At 42.1% G+C, this 17,327-nt stretch overlaps 1 protein-coding gene across 1 annotated transcript in view; it reads left to right on the top strand.

Annotated features, from left to right (window-relative positions):
- Lipa (lipase A, lysosomal acid type) overlaps positions 1-16,338 on the top strand; it is a 31,904-nt gene extending 15,566 nt beyond the window's left edge. The window contains exons 5-10 of the mRNA XM_005352162.1: positions 313-422; positions 2,554-2,690; positions 7,813-7,959; positions 8,883-8,954; positions 14,342-14,413; positions 15,205-16,338. Coding sequence (XP_005352219.2) covers positions 313-422; positions 2,554-2,690; positions 7,813-7,959; positions 8,883-8,954; positions 14,342-14,413; positions 15,205-15,438 — 772 coding nt within the window. The 3' untranslated portion in view covers positions 15,439-16,338. The remainder of the gene's footprint in view (positions 1-312; positions 423-2,553; positions 2,691-7,812; positions 7,960-8,882; positions 8,955-14,341; positions 14,414-15,204) is intronic.
- The last annotated feature ends 989 nt before the right edge of the window (positions 16,339-17,327 follow it).

Raw genomic sequence — 17,327 nt, 5'->3', positions numbered from 1 at the left:
TCTCTCTCTCTCTCTCTCTCTCTCTCTCTCTCTCTCTCTCACACACACACACACACACACACACACACCTACCTACCTTGTTAAAGACTACAGCTTAGTGTACCAGGTATTATAGAAGGCTTTAAGAAAGAACTTTTACCAAAAAGGCATTTATTAGAGAATGCTTATTGTGACATTGTTTAGAACAATGGATACTCAAATAATTCTTTAGCCATGCTCAGTGTATGCCAATGTGCTTCAGGCCAAGTCACTGTGCTGCTCTACTTTTGTGTGCTATTTCAATTGAACAGTCCTTTGTTTTTTAAATTGTAGTTTTGATGAGATGGCGAAATATGACCTACCTGCTTCAATTAACTACATTATAAATAAAACTGGTCAAGAACAAGTGTATTATCTGGGTCATTCTCAAGGTGCCACCATAGGTATGTATACGCTAAAATGGGAAAAGGTGGTTGTCTCTGAAGGGAAGTGACGCTACGCAAAAATGTTGTTACTTCAAATACAGGTTTCTTTGTTTTTTAAATGTCCAGCAGAAATCATGAACAGAGCAGGGAATTTTCAGTAATAATCTACAGAAACTCAGAATTTACTGTACGTCGTTAAGTATCTTAAAGTTGAAAGAATTGACGTAAGCTATATCTTGTTATGTGTTTTCTAATTTAAGCAGCATAGGGATATGAGAGGTTAGAAAAATGGGAAGTCTTCTAATGTCAGAAACTTCAGAGATTAATCCCATCACTCGGGAGGCAGAGGCAGGCGGATCTCTGAGTTTGAGGCCAGTCTAGTGTACAGAGTGAGTGCTGGACACCCAGGGCTACATAAGAAAAAAAAACCCTGTCTTGAACCTCCCCTCCCCCCAAAAAAAGAAACTTCAGAGAGTCATTAAAGGAAAATATACTTTAAGTGTTTAGTGCCAGACTGGGGTGCAGCTCAAAGTAAAATGCTTGTCTCATATCTTTGAACCCCAGGGTCTATCCCTTAGCACCACCGAAAATAAATAAATCAGTAACTAAAGAAATAATGGTAAGCGAAACATAAGTAACTGAGATGACAGTTTAGACTCAGGTTTGAAAAGCCATTTGCATTTTTAATTTATGTTGATTATAAAAGTAATATGTTTTCATGTGTTTGTGTATTTGTGTGTGAGAGAGTGTGTGTATGTATGTGTGTGTGTGTGAGAGAGAGCGTGAGTGTGTGTGTATGTGTGTGTGAACATGTGTCTGTGTGTGTGAGCGTGTGTATGTATATGTGTGTGTGAGCGTGTGTATGTATATGTGTGTGTGAGCGTGTGTCTGTGTGTCTGTCTGTGAGCGTGACCATGTGTGTCTGTGTGTGAAAGAGAGCATGAGTGTGTATGTGTGTGTGAGTGTGTATGTGTGTGTGAGCATGTGTCTGTGTGTGTCTCTGAGCATAAGTGTGAGCGTGTCTGTCTGTATGTGTGAGAGAGCATGAGTGTGTGTGTGTGAGTGTGTGTGTCTCTGTGTGTGTGTTTGTCTGTGAGCGTAAGTGTGAGTGTGTGGAGATCGGAGGATAACCTTCGCTCTCAGTCCTTTGTGGGCATTGCCTGCCTTGTTCTTTTGAGTCTCTCACTAGCCTGGGCTAGCTAGACAATGATTGGGCTAGACCAGCTGGCCAGTGAGCCAGCCTCCAGGATGCCCCTGTTCCTGCTGGCCCAGTGCTAAAACTAAAATTGTAGACCACCGCACCTGGCTGTGTGATGTGGGTTTTGAGGACTGAACTCAGGCTTTGTTTGTATGGCCAGCCCTTTATGAATTAACTTCTCAGTTCAATATGTTTTAATTATAAAGGAAAGTACAACATTTTGCAAAGTTTTAAAAAAAATACAGATTAGCATTAATTTTAACAAGCAAGTTTCTCTAATGAGAGGCCAGGACCATGTTCCATAATTTATTCAGTTCTGCCATTTGGGGTTCACATGTTCGTAGCTCATGATCTGTATAGAGTCCATTCTGTAAGGAGAGTCACAAAAGGAAAGGTGTGGGGGCTTTTTGGGGTCTGAACACGTTACTGAATTGCCTCGGCCTCCAGAAAACGGAGCTGCGGTTCTTCTTTAATTACATCTTTTGTGACTAGGTGACTTGCGTGTTTCTAGAGTGTTCCAGGGACAAGTAGTACTGAGGAGATCTGAGAGAAGTGTAAAAGGTACTTTACAGCCAGTGGAGTCTGTTGTGGCTTTGGAGTCACTGGTGTTCTGAAGATTAGGAATGGGAGGAGGCAGAGGGGTAGAGTGGCGGGTGGAGCTGTAGAGATTCATGTTGCTACTGAAACAGGGGAGGATTTATGAATATCTTACCCTGGCCTTCTTTCCATGTGAATTATAGGCTGAAATCTAGACCTACATTCTGTTTCTGAGCCGGAATGTTTGAGAAGTTCTGTTCAAGTGTTTGAAGCCAGTAGCACTTGTGCGTTAGTGGGCTTCCTCTGTAGGCACAATGGGTGACCTTTCGTGTGTGTGTGTGTGTGTGTGTGTGTGTGTGTGTGTGTGTGTTTTTGGAAGTACTAGATGTCCTAATTCTCTCTTTTGCCCCATAGGTTTTATAGCATTCTTGCATATGCCTGAGCTGGCAAAGAAGATTAAAATGTTTTTTGCCCTGGCCCCCGTGGTGTCTCTCAATTTTGCCTTGAGCCCTATGGTCAAGCTTGGACGGTTGCCAGACATTCTTTTTGAGGTATTTGGGTTGCACCCACCCTCCCTTCTTCTCAGATATTCTCTTCTGAGCTGAGAAATTAGTCATTGGAGGCGAATCGCCAGTGTTCTCTGTATGTGCTGTTGCTGGAACGTACATATTGTATATGTGTGCACAGTGGGTGGGCTTGCCTTCACCCCTCCTCCTGCAGAGGCGCCTAGGGAACCGCATTCTTAACTAGACATACAGCTGCAGGTATTCATAGCTAACGTGTTAGTTAGGCTCCCTACCTAATAGACAAAGAAGAGAGAAGGAAATCTTTGAAAAAGGAACTTACCTAAGCATTCATCGAGTTGCTTTTCATCCCCAGGGCAAGTGGGTGCACAGGAGTAGACAGGAGATAGGAGAGAAGAAATATGCCATTCCTATGTGCCTGTCCCTAGCCATACTGAAAATGAACTAAGACATTATTGGGCCCTTAAACATATCTGTGCTGAGCCCTAGAGCTGTGCCATTCTAAGGGGAAACAGCACTCTTGAGGGGGAGTTTAAGCTCATTAAGAATGGACAGTCCATTTTTCCTGCATTATATATTTTAAACAAACAAACACACACACATACACATGAAATACTATACAGCATTATATACAGTATGGGTTTTTGATGGTTTGGCTGTGAGCCTAATTTTTAATGACTGAGCCATAAGTCCTGCCCTGTAATGGGCTTTTGACAAGAGAATCATGCATTGGATTGTGGTCCCAACAGGTTACAGTGAAACCGAAAACTTCCTATCAATTAGTGAGAGTCCAACATATAGCTCCCACACAAGAATCTATGGTCACAAGAGTTATATGAAAGTGTAGGGTATATAGTTATGCATAGTATTTCTGTCATCGTTGGCTTTAACCACCAACTTGACACAGCTTAGAGTCATCTGAGAAAAAAGTTCTAATTGAGGAATTGTCTCAGTCATATTAGCCTGTGGCATGTCTGTGGGAGACTGTCTTGACTATTAGTACAGGAAGTCTCAGCCCACTGTGGACAGCATCATCCCTGTGCAAGTAGTCCTGGTTGTATAAGAAAGCTAATTATAAAAAAGTGTCAGCCTGTGAGTGAGCCAGCAAGAACCTCTGTGGTTCCTCCCCTTTAAGTTCCGTCACTGATTTCCCTTTAAGATGGCATGTGACCTGGATGCGATAAACCCCTTTCTTTCCCAAGTTGCTTTTGTTTGGAGTGTTTGACAACAACAGCAGAAGTGAAACAGAATGCCATTCTTGGTCATGAAAATAACCATCACTGGCTTATTTCCACCCTATTCTTTAAATCATAATTTTAGCATGTTCTCCTTCATCTCGCAAAAATGCTTATTGTAAAGGCATGTGGCATGATGTGCCTGCAGTGGCCTCATGAATCTCATGTTCATCACATTTTTTGATTTTGTCAAGGGTCTGTGTCAAGTGGTTGACCTACACCATCTAGAGTTGTGTAAGCATACTATGTGATGGTTGCACAATGATAATGTTATTTGAGAACTTGACTCTAAGAACTTACCCCTGCTATTAAGTGACTCATTACTTAGAGGTGGGTGTAACATGGCTTTCTCTCTCCCTCTCTCTCGCTGGCCATTTTAAAGTCTTTTACGGGAAATACATACATGCTCTTAATGAGACCCTCAGTGAGGTAGAACAACTGTAATGTTGTGCCCCATTGTCTTTGTAACTGCGGTACAGTAAGTTTTCGGTTACAAAGAGCTACCGCTCACCAGACTCTTGTGATAGGAATTCATCGTGCCAGCAAATATGCTGGCAAAATTTTATTTTGACTGTCTCCATTAGTAGAAGTATTCATTTACAGTACAAACACTTCAGAAATTACAAGTAGTTTCTGAATACTAGGCCTCCTCCCTAATACCTTTTTAAAATTATTCAGTTTGGGGATCTTTTCCTATAGACCCCCTATATGAATTTATGCACATAGAGATGCACCAAGAGAAATATATTGGTTTGTTTCAGCACAGATGGTACCCAACTCTATACATTGTTCTGCAGATTGCATATTTCTCCCACGGAGAGCTAGCCTGTTAACCGATTTGTTTATTCACTGCGGCATAGGCAGTTTTTGATGATGAAGACCTGTTGTTAATTAGCGGTACTACTGTGGTAGACATCCAGGCTCGGGGGTGGAGCTCTAGAGTGGACAGGGGAGTGTGGTTGTAGGAGCTCCTGGTGTAGGCATGCGTGTCATAAATCTAGCTTGTTCCTTAGAGTTTATGAGTTAGCTTTGAAAACCAGAAAATGCCACACTTCTCCCATCCCTCTTTAGAAATGGTGTTTTGTAAAATCTGGAGTGGAGATCAGGGATCCGTGTTTTTGCAAAACATTCTCTATGGTTTCTGGTGAAGACTATGGGCCTGGCACTTGAGAATCATGGTTTCAGACTGGAGTGCTTTCTGACACATACCGGGAAAGTAAAAACAAAAACAAACAAGCAAACAAACCCAATAGATAAATATTCCTAAAACCGTTGCATTAAGCGGGTGTGAAAAATGCATGTTGCTTTTCTGGAAGAAAAGTGTTCCTTTCTAATTCTTTGAAAAAACATAAAAGTATGATTTATAAACCTATTAAAGTTAATTACAAATAGTTAGGCAAATTCTCCTTTATCTGTGTCTACCACATGCATGGATGTGGTTTTCTGGGGAGTTTGCCACAGCAGTAGCTGGGTCAGTAGTTCTAGGCAACAGGTCAACTTTAGACCCTTCAACAGCCCAAAGGCATGGTGGACTGTGATGTGAGCCAATGGTGCATCATCTTGCTAAACAGAGAACTTGACAACTGTGTGCAGTTGTCACCATGACTGCTATGAAGACTAAGCCAAGAGCTGTGAGTGGCCTTGCCTTCCAGGTCTCCATGTGGAAATTCTGGTCCTTTTCAGCTACTTGTGCAGCTGTTGGGTGAAGATCATTTAGGCCTGATGTGTGTTTTCAGGTTTGATACATTGTCCAACAGAAGATTGACTTGACAGTGTGCTGCCTAGTTTTTATGTCAGCTTGACACAGGTTACTGTCATTTAGGAAGAGAAAACCCAACTGAGAGATACCCCCTACCCAACTGGCGTGTAGGCAAGTTTTGGGGGTCATTTCTTAGTTAGTGATTGATGCTGGAGAGAGCAACCCATTGCAGGTGGTGCCACCCCTGCACAGGTGGTCCTGGGTTCTAGAAGAAAGCAGGCTGAGCAAGTCATGAAGGAGCAGGCCAGTAAACAGAGCACTGTCATGGTTTCTCCATCAGTTCCTGCCTCCAGGTTCCTGCCCAGTGTGAGTTCCTACCCTGGCTTGCTTAGATAGTGGACTGTGATATAGAGCTATAAGCTGAAATAAACCCTTTCTTCCCCAAAAGGCTTTGACCATGGTATTTTACCGCAGTGATAGAAATCGTAACTTAGACAGACAGAGGTCACAGTCCATCTATCTATAGATGGCCAAGTTTTCTTGAAGAGGCTAGAAAACAATATTATACATTTAAACTAGTGAGATATTTACCCGGCAGATCAGATAACTGACATTTTTTTAAAGGGAGGCAAAAGGAAGCCATGTTTTGCCATCTGCGGATTAGTGATAAGTCAGAACAAGTAGTAGTTGCGTCTGGTGCTGAGCTCAGCAAGAACTCAGTTTTGTCAACGTAGTTGATATTCCCGAATCACCAACTCAGAGGCAGAGAAGCAGGCTGCATGGGAGGCTGCCTTCATTTGTGTCTGCAGTTCCCCTGTGCTCCTCTCCTAGGTCCTACAGGCAAAGGTGTTGCATGTCTTGTCCCTCCTGGCGGTGTGCTGGTGACCTTTGGCCATTTTGGCTGTAGAAGCATCACCCTACTCTCTGCCTTCCTCGGCAGTTTCTGTTTTATCTTAGTTTCAGTTAAGTGTCCATGACTATCTTTGTGGCCAGAATCCTCCTCTTTAAAAGTACACTAGAAAGACCATTCTCAAATACTGACAGTGCACACTTAAATGTTACTCTTTTAAGGGGACGCAACTCACAACATTTCCTTCGTAGATATTTGGGTTTTCCGGTCTTGCTTCTCCTAGCATGGGTGGGTGTGTGCGAGAGTCCAAAGGGACAGATCTGAGTTCAGCATAAGGAAGACCGGTCTCCTGTTGCATAGTAGTGATGCAACAGGAGACCGGTCTGGAACTGTACTGGAACACAGATTCAGTGACTATTGGTTAAGGACTATGTAGACTAGGGACTGGGAAACTTCTTTTTTTTTAAATATTTATTTATTTATTATGTATACAATATTCTGTCTGTGTGTATGCCTGAAGGCCAGAAGAGGGCACCAGATCTCATTACAGATGGTTGTGAGCCACCATGTGGTTGCTGGGAATTGAACTCAGGACCTTTGGAAGAGCAGGCAATGCTCCTAACCACTGAGCCATCTCTCCAGCCCCGGAAACTTCTTTTATAAAGAGCCAGAGAGCAAGTGAGTTTGACCTTGTGGGCCAAGTGGTTTCCATTGACTGTTCCTGTCTATAAAAGCCACAGATAATTCATAAACGGATACAGTGACTGGATTCCAATAAAACTTACAAAACCATGTGGAGCTGGGGACAGAGGAAGTGAGAAGTCATTAACCATCTGATGGGTTCAGAGTAATTGTTTAATGGGCATAGACGCAAGAGTTCGGAAGATGCGTCACAGGGATAATCGCACAAGTGTGAATGTGCTTGCCACGGAACTGAACAGTAAAAAGTGATTCAAATCATAAATGTTAAGTGTTTTATCACCATAAAAATATCTCTTAATAAATTAAAAATAATCCTTCATGGTAGCTCACACCTATAATCCCAATCTTTGAGAGACTGAGGCAGCAGGAATCTCATGAGTTTGAGGCTAGCCTGTGTGCTATGTGTGTGGTCTGTGTATGTATGCATGTGTATATATATATATATATATATATATATATATATATGTATATGTATACAGAAATTATGAGTCCAGCCAGAGCTATCCAGCAAGACCCTATTTTGAAATAAACAAGCAGTAAATAGCCTACAGGGGGACTGGATTTGGCCAATAATTGGATTAGAAGGCAACATACGTAGGGATGCTGAAGCAGGTACACCAGGTTGCAATGCTGACCGTCCTTGGGTTTCTTTTTATCTTGCAGGACTTGTTTGGACATAAACAGTTTCTTCCCCAGAGTGCTGTGATGAAGTGGCTGAGCACCCACGTTTGCACCCACGTCGTCATAGAGGAGCTTTGCACAAATGTCTTCTTTCTTATATGTGGCTTCAATGAGAAGAACTTAAATGTGGTATGTTCGCTGGCACAGAGGCTTGGCCGCAGCTGTCAGTTATTATCTCCACTTGAGTCCTCTCTTTAAGAACACAGCAGTCAGCTTTAGCAAGTGGTCCCATCTGCTGCTGCCTTCGGGCTCACTCCTGTCCCTTCTACATAGAACCCATATAGAAGCAAATAATGTGTGGATCAGTCATAGTCATAATATTTTATAACACTTATTCTAGTCGTGTGTTCTATAAAAAAAGCTATGTGTGTTTAAACCTGGAATCTCGTATACATATATACGCAGAGATATATATTATACTCATTTGTCTCTACATACTGTTCTGAGGTGTAAATCTCTGGCTTACAATGTACTTGTGCTTCTAAATGCATTTGTGTTTTGGAATGTTGAGTTCTGAAAACAGGCTCTAAAATTCTGGAGTAAAGGCAGGTGTGGTTGCCTTTACTGTAACCCCAGCCCTGCATTCCTGTAACCCCAGCCCTTGGGGGCTGAGGCAGGAGGATCTTGAGTTCAAGTTTGAGCTGTCTAGTCAGATCCTGGTCCGCACAGAATATTCTGTAATGAAGGTGGTAGGGACTTTGAAAAAAATGACATTTTCAATTTTTTCCTAATGATTAAAGGAAGACTTTAAGTTCCTGAAGTTTAGAAGCTTAGGAAAGCATTAAGGAGACAGACACGAGCTGTGGCTGATGAGCCGTGGCCACAGCCTGTGCCCCTAGCATCTACCTCGCTGTTGCTTTTCCGTGCTCTGCAGGTGTGGTTGTGCTTATTGGATATATTTGTAGGCAGATATATTCTGACTTCTGAGAGATTAATATTCTGAAAAACTATGTACAGATTTCTATATTTTGTCCTTTGAAGAGCAAAATTGTGTTAATGAATATCACCTTGCCACTGTTTTCATTCTCTAACCCATCATATTCATCTTTCAGTCGAGAGTGGACGTGTATACAACGCACAATCCTGCGGGAACGTCTGTGCAAAACTTACTACACTGGACCCAGGTAAGCACGCCAGGGGTACAGCTGGGCACATGTAACGATAGAATTGAGTAAAGCTCGTACTGGCCAAGCTGTGGGTTCCCTTCAAACAGATGGGGCTCTGGTTCTTCCTACAGTCCTGGGTGCTTGTCACTGAGTTGGGGCACTTTAGTTATCATCCATGATATACACTGTGTTGGGCATGGGCTCATCCGGCAGTGATCTGGGTTGAGGTTTTTTTCTCTTTTTTTCCCCCACCTTTCTCTTTTATTTCCACTTCAGATTTATATATCTCTTTCCTACGCCCCTTTCCTTTCTCCTTCCTATTTTTTTTTATTGTGTACCAGATTTACTTTATTTCATGTTTGGCAAAATATGATTTTCTAGGGGTAGAAGCTATCATTTCAACACTAACACACAGACACAATGTGCCTGGAACATCAGTGGATAAACCAGAGCCAAAGCCATCAGTTTAAAATAAAATTTTGATCATTTTATCACATAAGCATGTATGCCAGTTCTAGAGCATTTAGAGTTCACATATAGATCACAAAATGGTTTCTTAAAATGAAAATAAAATTTTAATAATCCCATATAGATAATAAGTACATATTTGAGGTAGAAAATGTCTCTGCATTTGCTTGGTATCTTTTGTTTAATCATTTCAAAAAGAAGCAGTTATAGGTCGAATATTTGATGTAGAAGGAGATTTTTTTTCCCTAATAATGACTTTACAACTTGCTTCCCTTTCCCACCTGACAAGAAAAAAGGACTTAGAACATGGTTATGAGAATGGTCTTTTCCAGCTAGCCGTTATCTCAAACGTCCAACGCTTGGCTGTTTACGCTTTAACCCAAGATGCTCTAAAGGCATGTTAGATAGCAGCTTCTGAGTACTGCGCAGACACGGCTGCATCAGAAACACTGCGCTCCTTAAGCATTACACCCCTCAAATAAAAGTAAGACGCGAGCTTGCACACTGACCTTTAATAATGAAGCGTACGGGGCTAGGCAGTGGCTCAGTGGATAAAGGCACTTTCTGCCAGGCCTGATGACCTGAGTTCGATTCCTAGGACCTACAAGGTCTAAGAACAGAATGCACTCCAAGCTGTCCTCTGACTTCTATATGTGTATTGTACATGTGTGTGTGTGTGACCACACATACACACACGCTTCATACATAAGTAAACTAAAATAAGCAAGATATTTAAAATAATAAAATAAAGCCTATGGATCAGGAAGATGGCTCAACTAAAGTGTTTGCTGTGGAAGCCGTGCAATATGTAGTCAATTTCAGAACACATAGGGAGAAGGAGGGAATCAACTTCACAGGACATTGTCCTCTGCTCTTCACAAGTGCACATACGGCCCCCATGTGCACACAAGAATAATAAACAAAAGCCTGCAGACAAATCAAAGCAGACTCTGGTGTCCGCAGAGAGTCTAATTCATTTTCAATGGAGAATCTGTACTTTGGGCTTTTATTTTTACATTTTTATTGAGATATAAGTGACATAGTACAAGTTACATTATACAACTTGATACATTTTGTCATAACCATAATGTCATTGCCTAAAGTATGACAGGAAATACAGCTGCCACCTCTAAAAGTTCTCTCATATTCCCAGATAAATCCTTCCCTCACAACTGATTTGCTTTTTGTCAATCTCTTTTCTTTCGCCTTTCCTAGGGTTCATTTGAATAGAGGCATATAATACAACATTTTTGTTTGCTTTGGTCTGACTGTTTTTCTCAACATAATTATTTTGAGATGATCCCCGTTGTATTTGTCAGTAGTTCAGTCCTTTTTATTCATAAAGATATGTAGTTTTAGAAAATTTGTCCACCAGTTTCTTCCTCTAGCCAAGTGTGCACCTCCCTTGCCTCGGAGCCCTGACTGAAGAAGTGTGTTCGGAGACACTGGCCAACAAGAGCTCCCCTCTCACAGGCTTCTCCTTAAGACACTCCTTATTGTTGTGTCAGGAAAGCTAAATGTCAGCTGACAGCACTTGCTGGGGCTTAGAAGAGTGGTCCCCAGAATGCAAGCTGTCTGTGCCTTGATTGCAGCACACTTATCACTTGACCGGTGCTTTAGGCCTCGGGAAGCACTCAGATTCACAAATGCCCTTTCTTCAGTCTGCGCAACTCTCAAGTATATTTCTGTTTATGAACATCTGTTTTCCTCATATGTTCTCATACTAACCTCTTCCCCCAACACATGTGAACATTTTGCTTCTCCCATTGGACATATCTCAAAAAGGCCCCATTTCTGTCACCTCAGAAATCAATGCATTTTCAAAGATGGCTGCCGGCTGCCTGAGGCACGTTGAAGACAGATAGTGAGCTACTTGTCAGCTTAGTGGCCACCAGCAGTCTATGTGTGGTATGCCATATGCTATAGCAAATCACAAGTAACCATTCGTTCTGGTTTTGCAGGGGCTCTTGGCCATGTTGAAACTGTGGCTGCCCTGAGACCATGCTATGTCATCATCACAGTAGGGTCTTCCTTCATCCTCAGTGTCCTAGGCCCCCACTGGGCCCTGGGTTTGGGGAAGAGCAGCTGGATTGACTGTAACCCTGGCATCTGTTCTGATTCCATCTGCCTCTTTAAGCAGCTGACCAGGGTCAAAGACTGCAGACTGAGGGCCATAGCATTGATCTCTGGTAATGACTTTGTGATTTCAGCCTTTTCCAAATCCATGACTCAGTGGAGAGGATGTTCACTGTGATGTCCTTCTGTCAATACAGGAGTTACTTTGTCTGATCCTTTCCTAGTGCTTTCTTGCTGCGGCTCTCCTGTTGAGCACATGAGATGGCTTTGGTACTTGTGGTCAGATGGCCTCAGGAAATAATACTGGTTCTCAGCTCATTTTTCTCCTTTCTTCTTGTTATTTAGGGTAGATCTTCCATCCTTCTCAGATAAGCCTGCCTGGAAACACCCTCATAGAAACAGACATGCCTACTAGTGTCTCTTAGTTAATTCTGAATTTAGTCAAATTGACAGTCAGGGTAACCCACATCAGCCTCCAGGCAGAATCTGACAAGCTTATAACCAGTTCCCACTAACCAAACCCAAGCTTGTCTCTCCCCTCCCTACCACTGCCCAGATCCTGGGGACTTAATCCCCTTGGAAGAAGCCTGACTTCACCAACCTTTACAGTGTTAGCCTCACTACTCTGAGAATACTGATGAAATAGATTTCTGGGCCTATCCCACATCTATCCAGGATCTGAATTCTGAATGTGTTCGTTGGATCTGCATCTTAATAACTACCTTAGATCATTCTGATGTCATCCACTGTTTGAAACTTGCTGCTTTTTGTTGAAAGAAATGTACATTTGATTAACTTTTTATTTTATTTTCTTAAATATTTATTAATTTATTATGTATACAATATTCTGTCTTGTGTGCCTGCCTGTAGGCCAGAAGAGGGCATCAGTTTTCATTTCAGATGGTTGTGAGCCACCATGTGGTTGCTGGAAATTGAACTCAGGACCTTTGGAAGAGCAGGCAATGCTCTTAACCTCTGAGCCATCTCTCTAGCCCCTATTAACTTTTTAAAAACGGTGCTGGTAGCTTGAAGTCCCAAATGACTCTGAGCACACTAAATTCAGGCTGACTACAATCTCTTTCACACTCACCTGGGGCCTGATATACAAGTATACCGTGTGAGAACGTGGAAAACTAAAATGTGCGTTCCGTTTTCACTTGCAGTTAGAGATAGAAGTGGACTCACTCACAGGTGCTATAAGTCTGTCACAAGTATTTAATACCTGTCATACGCAATGGCAAAAAATGGATGCTAAACATCTCTACTGTGGCAATTCCCTCTAGAATCCAATCTCACACTGATTTTATCCTATCAAAAAGAAAAGTGTAAAGTGTATGTAATTGATGAGAACTGAAAGTTCGCATCGATCAAAAGCATTTCTGACAAAGAATGTCTCTGGTTTTGCTTGTTTGTTTTTGTTTTTTGTTTGTTTGTTTTTTCTTAGCCAAGTCCCATCATTTGGTCAAAATGAACAATTTGCAGTTCTTTTGGCTTTCTTATTTTGGGTTTAATTCATTTAAATTTGGGCAGTTAGAGGACATATTAATTTGTGTTGTTTGAAATTTCACAAATAAATGAGTTTTTGTTTTTATCTTCATATTATAGTCTTACCCTTTCACAATGATAGTATCACGAGTTAAAATTGTGTTGTCATACAGAAAAAATTAGTGCTATGTACCAGGTCTGAAGTCGATCAGCTAGTAAGTCGTTAAAACATGAACAAATGGGGTTGGGAAGATGATTCAGGTAGCAAAAATGTTTGCCATACAAGTATGAGGATCTAATGACATCAGGATGCTTGGTGAATCCTGCCTATAATCCCACTGTGAGGAATGGGGGACAGAAAAAGTCCCTGGGGCTCGCTGGCCAATATAGCCAATCAGTGAGCTTCAGGTTCAGAGAGATCCTGTACCAAAAAACAAGATGGAGAGAGACTGATGATGAAGATACCCCAAATCAACCTCTGGCCTCCATACATATGCAAGTGTATAACACACACACACACACACACACACACACACACACACACACACACGTATACTCTCAAAAATCTGGGCAAACAATACATATAGATAAGTAAGGTAGACAACAAACAACCATATGTTTGTACAGTAAGGCATTGCTTAAGGAGAGGTATACGTTTTGGGTAATGTTTCAGTTAGCAGTTTCGTTGTTGTTTGAACATCATAGAGTATACGGAACACCAACAATGATGGTTATAATGTCATGTAGTGGTGCATCCTTACTGGACCACTGTTGTACATACAGTAGCTGATAACAGTTTGAAACATCAGTATGCATGTATATCTCCAAGTCAAATCACTACTTCCTTGAAAAAGCCACAGAAGCAAATTTTAGTGGAAAAACGTCCACACAGATAAATTTCATCTTATAGGGGTAACCCTTCTGGTCATAGCTGTTTTCGCAACTGTGCTGTCAGAAATTCAGTTGTATGGAAAAGGAAACCAGAGCGTTGTTTAATTTTATTTCAAATAATGATTTGGAGCCAGGTGTGGTGGCACATGCCTTTAACCCCAGCACTCAGGAGGCAGAGGCAGGTGGATTTCTATGAGTTCGAGGCCAGCCTGGTCTACAAAGTGAGTCCCAGGACAGCCAGGCTTGTTTGTTACACAGAGATACTCTGTCTCAATCCCTCCACCGAAATACTGAAATTGTGTGTGTGTGTGTGTGTGTGTGTGTGTGTGTGTGTGTGTGTGTGTGTATGTATTATTTGGAAATGATGAATAAACCTGGATTTGGTTATAACTTGATTTGTGAGGACCTGACTGACTAGCAACCAATGATATTTTCTCAGACTTCTGTGTCTGCTAACTTTTTTCTCCAAATTTTATCGTTTTTAGGTTGTTAAACACCATAAGCTTCAAGCTTTTGACTGGGGAAGCAGTGACAAGAATTATTTTCATTACAACCAGGTAAAACTTTTCATTTAAAACAAGCTTTGAAAACTCACCAGAGAAGCCAGCTTGGTTTTCCAGAACTCGACTGGGCTTGGCTGCCGGGGAAAATGTTGTTGACAGAATTGGCTAGGTAGGATGTTTTTCCGCTCAGATGTCTCCAGCTCTGTCAGTGGTGCAATGATACAGGTCTCCTGTCCCCATCCTGTCCGGCTGTAGATCCGGGGCTACTGAGATTCAGTAGGACCATAAGCATATGCTTTAGAATCAGCATGCCCTGGGCTGTTGGCCTTGCTGGACCTCAGACATTACATGGCTTAAACATTTTCTTCTCTGTGCAAATAAAATTTCCATTTTTGAGCACTGAGTTCCCTGAAGTACAAAAATCTTCCTGTGTTTCTTAATTCTTGAAGTAGCCCTTGTTTGTGGCTTAAAGGTTAGAAAATTGATCCATGGAGGATTTGTGCGGCTTCTCTCACATTCGGAGGGAGAAGGTAGGAGGATCTACCTACAGAGCTTCTCCGCTGGGTCCTTGCATTCACATCTGGGGATAACCATGGCGATAGCTAAGGATTAAATGGTCCCTCCAGTGGGGCAGAACATCTCCACGTTTCCAATTCTTTCCTTGTAATGACTGCCTGAAAACATAATGAAAGTGATTCTCAAACTATGTGCGATTTTGTTTGTTTTAATTGTAGATCAGACTTGCTAGACATTTGTTTTTCAATGAATATTGCAATCATTATAATTTTAAAAACGGTACCAAAAACAATTACAAAGGTTTCTATGACTCTTTTTTTTTCTTATAGAGTTACCCTCCAGTGTATGACATGAAGGACATGACTGTACCCACTGCTCTGTGGAGCGGGGGCCAGGACTGGCTGGCAGACACCACTGACATCAATATCTTACTGACTCAGCTCCCCAACTTGGTGTACCACAAGCGCATTCCTGAGTGGGAACATCTGGATTTTATTTGGGGTTTGGACGCCCCCTGGAGGATGTACAATGAAATAGTCAGTCTACTGAGGAAATATCAGTGAAAGCCAGACTTGAGATATGTACCCTTTACTAGGGCAAAAATTTATTTGCTTAATTTCTGTAAAATACTTGTGTTTTCCTTACCTAGCTAGATCTTTTGCTTTTTTTTTCATATGCAAGAAGATGATGACTTTGAAGCTATCCAATGCTCTCTAGTCAGTAAGAAGCATGCTAATTATGATTATCAGGCTGGTGTTACCACCAGTGATGCCTTCTTGAGTCTTTAAAGAGTATGGGTGGTGTGTGGAAATGGCATTGTAATCATTTTGTTACTTTTTACAATTGCTTTTCGTGTATGTGTGCCACATAGACGTGCGTATGCGTGTGCTATGCACTGGCCAGACCTGCCTTGTGTGGAGGTCATGGCTAGTATCAGGATGCCTTCCTCAGATACTTTTCATCTTATTTTTTGAGAGAGGGTCTCTTGCTGAATCTGGAGCTTGCCGTTTCAGCTGGACTGACTGGCCAGGGAGCCTCCAGGATTTGCCTGTCTACCTTTGCTCTTACCAGTGCTGAGCTTAAAGGCACACGGTGCCCCTCCCAGCGTTTTTTACATTGGTTCTAGGGATATAAACTCAGGTTCTCGTGCTTTAGGAATGAGCACTTTACCCACTAAGCCACCTCCCCAACCCCTCTGTACTATAAAGACTTCTCGATTACCTTTCTATTCCACCCAACACGTGTGAGCACATACAGGAGACTTCAAGTCATCGTTGGTGAGCAAAAATAATTCTGTCTCTGATTGGAATTCAGTATGAAAGTACCTTATTCTGGGCTTGACACAGCAGTGTGAGCCTGCACGTGGGAGACTGTGACGGAGAGACTGCTGTGGATTTAGGGCTTTTCTAGACAGTGAGACTTTATCTCAAAAGACCAAAGACAAATAAAACAAATAAAACAAAGTGCTCAAGTCTCGTTTTCTTGCCTTAGATGCTCCCCAGCCTAACATTCCGGTGTTCACCTGTCTAAACAACATTTTTCATGCTTTTTATGAAATCGCTAGCCAAATCCAGTGGTATCCCAGCCTTTTTAGAACTAAATTCTCTCTCTTAAGTTTCATCAAACCTCATTAACAAGCATTTAGCAAATATTCAGATTTTTTCAGGCTAAGCCAAGGTGTGTGCGTGTGTATGTGTGTGTGTGTGGGGGGGAGTCAAGAATCTTGGAAAGGAGATTGCACTGATTAAAAAACAAATCTCTTGCAAATACCTTGAAGACTGATACACTTGGTAGACTCGGCTGTGTGTGTTCCTGTGTGGCAGGTCATCAGGTCCCCTTTCTGTGAAGAAGCATCCTGTGGAGGGACAAACCATGAATTATCCGACAGTGAGTGCTGCTGCCACGATGGTGTCTGCCTGAAGCCAAAGCTGGCTGCCTGTGACAAGGGGCCTGGTTCATTTCCACGCAAATGAATTGGGTATTGTCCGATCAACATTCAACTCAGGAATTCTATTTGGAAAACCAGTGTTGTGTGCACTGTATCGTGTGCAGGATGCCCAGGTTTGCCTGCTTTGCTTGCTTGCATCCATGTCTCTTATCAGCTAATAAGTTTTGTTAGTTGATAAGGTTGTTGACCTAGTTACTTTAGATGCAACAATATTACTCGATTTTGACCCATACATGCAGGCAGCATGATACGACGTTGTAATATTTTAAAGGATCATATTTAAACTTTTCAATAAACCCCAGCCTCCCAGGCCTGAACAATCGTGTGATGTTTGCTTTTTAATGGCTTAGCCTGTACTGTTTCTTTTGGCGGGACTCAGGAGTCCCCCCCCCCCCCCCCGTGGAAACTTCACTCACACAGTCCATGAATAATCTGGGGGAAGAGAAAGGGCTAGGGATCCTGAGCCTAAAGAGGGCTGGGACTGGATGCGCAATCCACGTCAGC

The sequence above is a fragment of the Microtus ochrogaster genome, chromosome 8 (genome assembly GCF_000317375.1).
Source record: "Microtus ochrogaster isolate Prairie Vole_2 chromosome 8, MicOch1.0, whole genome shotgun sequence".
Lineage (NCBI taxonomy): Eukaryota > Metazoa > Chordata > Mammalia > Rodentia > Cricetidae > Microtus > Microtus ochrogaster.
Note: the sequence above shows the minus strand (reverse complement) of the source record. Positions and strands in the feature narration are given on the sequence as shown.